This window comes from Plasmodium falciparum (genome assembly GCF_000002765.6).
Source record: "Plasmodium falciparum 3D7 genome assembly, chromosome: 2".
In the NCBI taxonomy this organism is placed as follows: domain Eukaryota; phylum Apicomplexa; class Aconoidasida; order Haemosporida; family Plasmodiidae; genus Plasmodium; species Plasmodium falciparum.
The window spans coordinates 215001-220000 of NC_037280.1; the positions used below are offsets into that span (position 1 = coordinate 215001).

At 19.8% G+C, this 5000-nt stretch overlaps 3 protein-coding genes across 3 annotated transcripts in view; 1 reads left to right on the forward strand and 2 right to left on the reverse strand.

Annotated features, from left to right (window-relative positions):
• PF3D7_0205100 (conserved Plasmodium protein, unknown function) overlaps positions 1–2348 on the reverse strand; it is a gene marked incomplete at both ends in the record, with an annotated part of 2511 nt that extends 163 nt beyond the window's left edge. Inside the window, 4 exons of the mRNA XM_002585341.1 lie at positions 1–1054; positions 1175–1786; positions 1937–2008; positions 2132–2348. The exon at positions 1–1054 is cut by the window's left edge and continues 163 nt beyond it. Of these exons, the coding sequence (XP_002585387.1) occupies positions 1–1054; positions 1175–1786; positions 1937–2008; positions 2132–2348 (1955 nt within the window). The remainder of the gene's footprint in view (positions 1055–1174; positions 1787–1936; positions 2009–2131) is intronic.
• Positions 2349–2881: 533 nt separating this feature from the next.
• PF3D7_0205200 (MORN repeat protein, putative) lies at positions 2882–3907 on the reverse strand (the record flags this gene model as incomplete). Its single annotated transcript, XM_001349526.2, has 4 exons — positions 2882–3097; positions 3290–3423; positions 3533–3715; positions 3850–3907. 4 exons carry the CDS (start codon positions 3905–3907, stop codon positions 2882–2884), a joined length of 591 nt encoding a protein of 196 aa, XP_001349562.2.
• Positions 3908–4689: 782 nt separating this feature from the next.
• The window catches only part of PF3D7_0205300 (conserved Plasmodium protein, unknown function), a gene marked incomplete at both ends in the record, with an annotated part of 2567 nt that continues 2256 nt past the window's right edge, over positions 4690–5000 (forward strand). The window contains one exon of the mRNA XM_001349527.1: positions 4690–5000. This exon is cut by the window's right edge and continues 936 nt beyond it. Within this exon, the coding sequence (XP_001349563.1) occupies positions 4690–5000 (311 nt within the window).

The window sequence follows — 5000 nt, forward strand, 5'->3', positions numbered from 1 at the left end:
TCTATTTTAGTTTTTTTTATTTTTCTACTTATTTTTTTTTTTTTTTTTTCCTTTGAGATTAACTTCTCTTTGTTTGTATCGAGAATAATATTTTGCTCTTTTGAATCCAAGATAATATTTTCTTCTTCTATATTAGAAACATTGTTTTCCTTCTTATCATATTCATCCTTCATTTTGTTACACTCTTCTACATTATCTATACTCACATTTTCCTTTCCATCTTCATCATTATATTTTTGTTTTTCTTCTACCTTTATCATATTATTTTCATCATCATCATCATCATCATCATCATCATCATCATTCTTAGTAACTTCCTTCATATGATCATTTAAAAAATTTTTTTTTTCTTTTTTTTTCTTTTTTCTTAATGTGTTTTTTTTCTTTTTTACTTCCGCATTTTTCGTTTCTATAATATTTGCCTCTTCCTTATGTAAAATATTTTCCTCCTCCTTATATAAAATATTTTCTTCTTCATCCTTATGTAAAATATTTTCCTCTTCCTTATGTAAAATGTTTTCCTCTTCATCCTTATGTAAAATATTTTCCTCCTCCTTATATAAAATGTTTTCCTCTTCATCCTTATGTAAAATATTTTCCTCCTCCTTATATAAAATATTTTCCTCTTCATCCTTATGTAAAATATTTTCTTCTTCCTCCTTCATATAATTCTCTTCATCCTTATGTAAAATATGTTCCTCTTCCTTATGTAAAATATTTTCCTCTTCCTTATTTATAATATTTTCCCCTTCCTTATTTAAATAATTATAATTTGAACTTTTGTTTATTTTTTCCCTTAATCTCGTAGGTAAAAACAAATGTGTGTATATAATTTCTTTTTTTTTTTTTTTACAATATAGGTCCAAGTTTCTTTTATCCTTCTTCCTTTTAGAAGATATGTGCAATTTTTTCTTTTTTTTCTTTTTATATTTTTCCTTATACCTTTTAAAATGTAGATTTAGTAGTTTGTTATCGTTCAATATATCTTGTATAATTTCTTTATATCTTTTCTTATGATGGGTATATTTTCTAAATATGGAGTTTGAAAAATATTCTATAAAAATAAAAGAATAAAACATAAAAAATATATAATATATATATATATATATATATATAATATATATATATTTTTTATTTATGTATATTTTTTTTTTTTTTTTTTTTGTTAGTGGACCTTTGTGAATAACATATCTATCCTCTTTAAAATGTGAGATCCTCCTCAACCTTTTCCGTCTCAACAATTTTGTATAAGGATAAAAATATATACGATTTCTTCTACTATGTGGAGGAGAATATTTTAGATTTAAATAATAACTTTGATTATTAGAAAAAGAAAAGAAACTTTTTAAAAGTTCATTTTCCTGTCTATACTTTTTACAAACATTCTTATAGTATCCTTTCAATATAATATATTGTTTAAGTAATTTTTGAATCTGTATGTTTTTTTTTTTAATCGATTCTTGTAACAAATTCTTTATGTTTTTATTTCTTTTAAAACTCTGCTTTTTTAAAACATCTTTATTAGAAGAAGGAAAATATCCCTCCTTATGAAATTTTTTCATAAGGAAATATATTTTTCTTATTTCCATAAAATACCTTTTCCCATTTGACGATATAAGTTCTTTAATTTCTTCATGTTCAATTCTTCTCATCAAATTATTGATGTCTTTATCATGTTTTATTTCCTCTGTGACTTTTAAATTTTCCATAATAAAGTTTTTTATATGTAATGTATTCATTTTATTTTGTTCCTTTACGAAATTTAAAATAGTCGACATATTAGAGTCTGCCAAGTTTAAAAATGAAAATAATGTAAAAGGACATATAAATAAATAAATAAATAAATAAATTTATATATATATATATATTATATTTTTCTTTTAAATGAACATGTTGTTATATAAATATATTTATATGTTCACAATTAAATACGCACATATATTTGGTTCTCTTCTACTTTCCTCGTATATTATTTTTTCCTCCTGAGCTTTAAAATGATTAATCTTATCTAAAAAATGAAACATATAAATATATAAATATAAATATATATATATAAATATATATATATATATATATATATATATATATATATATATTTTTTATGATGTTAAAAAATAATATGAGTACTAACCTAATATTATTGAACTATACGTCTCTAATTCATTATCGTCATCTGACGTAGCATTCATATTCAGAGTATTTTTCCTATACGTTTCCTTATTTTCCTCACATGAAAAATTATTACTATGATGATAATTTAAAGTATTCATTGTATATTTGTTTAGAGCATCATTTATTTTTGGAAAACATCCCTCCTTCAAAGGATCATACGATTCATTTCCTTTCATACAAAAAAATAAAAAAAATTAAATAAATAAATATACACATATATATAAATATATATATGTGTATATATAATTGTAGATTTATAGTGTGAAGGTAGAAGGATATAATGTATAAATATACATCTAAATATAATATATAAGCAAAATATTTTAATATTTTTCAATGTAGAAAGTTTGTCTGTTATCAGTCCAAAAAAAAAAAATAAAATAAAATAAAATAAAATATACTCATACATAAATATATATATATATATATATTATATTTGAACATATATACGGCTATTTTTTCATTATCCTTTTTTTATTTTATTTTTTTGACGCAACGTGAAAATACGTACACATACATTTTTATATCCCTTGTATATATATAAAAAAAATGACATAAAAATATACACATTTTTTTAATGTAAAAAAAAAAAAATAAAAAAATAAATAAACAATCAAACAAACATATATTATATATATATATATATATATATATATATATATATATATTTATTTATTTATTTATTCATTCATATAGTAACATTTTATGTTTATACATTTTTCCATATTAATTGTATTTCTTCTTCGTTCATATTCGATAGATTAACAAATTGATGAAAAAAAACATTAATTTTCATATTGTTAGAAAATAAGAAATTTCCTTTAAACTTTGGCTTGTTTTTAAAATAAGTACCCACATATTTTACATCTTCTGAGATTACCCAAGATCCGTTGTTAAAGTTACCCTTATTCCATTCTCCACAATACTACAAAAAAAAAATAAAATAAAAATAAATAAATCATATATATATATATATATATATATATGTACATATATTTTCATGGTGGGAGAAAAATAAATGCCATATATACACACAGGAACACCACAAAAATGGGTACATATAAAGGTAGATAATATTTTCTTATATGTTTATATATTTTTTTTTTTTTTTTTTTACATATTCTTTTGTTGAGTAAAAATAATAAATGCCCTTTCCATTTTTTTTGTTATTCTCCCATTCTCCATAATAAAAATCACCATTTTGATATCTTTGAAATCCTATACCTTTTTTCTTTCCATTTTCAAAATTTCCTTGTTTTTTTAAAAACAAATATAAACAACCATAAGAATTCACACACATATATATATATATATCAATTTATTTAGATTGATACTTATAAACATTTTTGACATATCTTACCTATGTACATGCTCTTTTGTTTTCCTTTTTTTATTAATTTCCCATAACCACACCTTTTTTCATTCATAAAAAAGCCATCATATATACTTTTATTTGAGTAAAAATATTTACCTTTCCTTTTATATCCATTTATAAACGTCCCTATAAATTTTTCACCATTTTTGTATTTTACTTTTGCTTCTCCTGATGATATACTTGTTCAATATATTGATAAAATAAAATTGTTTTTTTTTTTTTTTTTTTTTTTTTTCTTTTTTTTTCCATTTATTTTTATATATTGTACATTTTTTCTATGTTTTATTGTGAAATCCATATACCTGTGAAGTTTTCATCCATATGATTTCCCTCCTTTTGTTTATTAAAAAATACCAACATGATATTTTATTATTAAAATATATACATATATATATATATATATATATATATATATATATATATATATATATATGTTGGGTGTATATCACAAATAATGATGTATTTATTCCTATTTTGTTTTTTCTCATATATATTGTATATCTTAAAATATATTTATATGATTAAAAAAAGGTCGAATTATTTCGCTTATATGCATAAATATATAATATTGTATATATGGACACATTTTTTTTTTTTTTTCTTACAAATACTTGTAGAGAAAAAATTACTTTGTCTAAAGGCACGAGAGGAGAGTTATAAGAAAAGTATTATATATATAATATGTATATGTTACATTCGGCATATAATATGTAAATATATACATATATATATATATATATATATATATATATATATATCTATATATATTTTTTTTTTTTTTTTTGCGTGTGCAAGATAAATCTTCGTACTTTTCAAAAAAAAATAAAATAAACAAATAAATAAAATAATATTCATATGATAAATTTACACATGTTTGTATAGATAAGTATAAATTTTATAGAAAAAGACATTTTTAAAAAAAAATGTGCCACATGAATAAATATACATTTTAACATAAGCCTAATTATTATTTTTTTGTAAGTATAAAAAAAGCAAAAAGTATACACATATATTTATTTATATATTTATATATATATATTATTTACCGTCTATAGATATAACAAACAATATAACATCACAACATTTATATTTCTCTATTTTTATATTAATTTCCAAGAAAACATTTAATGAAATAATACGTTATGGAAAAAAAAATTGATTATAATATCAAGAGAGATAATTTATTTAGAACTAATAATGTAGATAAGAAAAAGGGTGAAGAGAAAAAGAAAGATCTCATTTCCAAAAAAAATAAAAATAAAGATAATTCTCCAAATAACAATAATAAAAATAATGATAAGAATAATATTAAGAATAATGTGTTGAAAAATAATTCCTTATTTAATAATAAAAAAAAAAAACATTACCTTTATGATGTTGATAAGACTTTATTAAATAAAGATATGAATTGCATTAATTATACATATAAAAACCTTAACGAGCAAAAACAAAA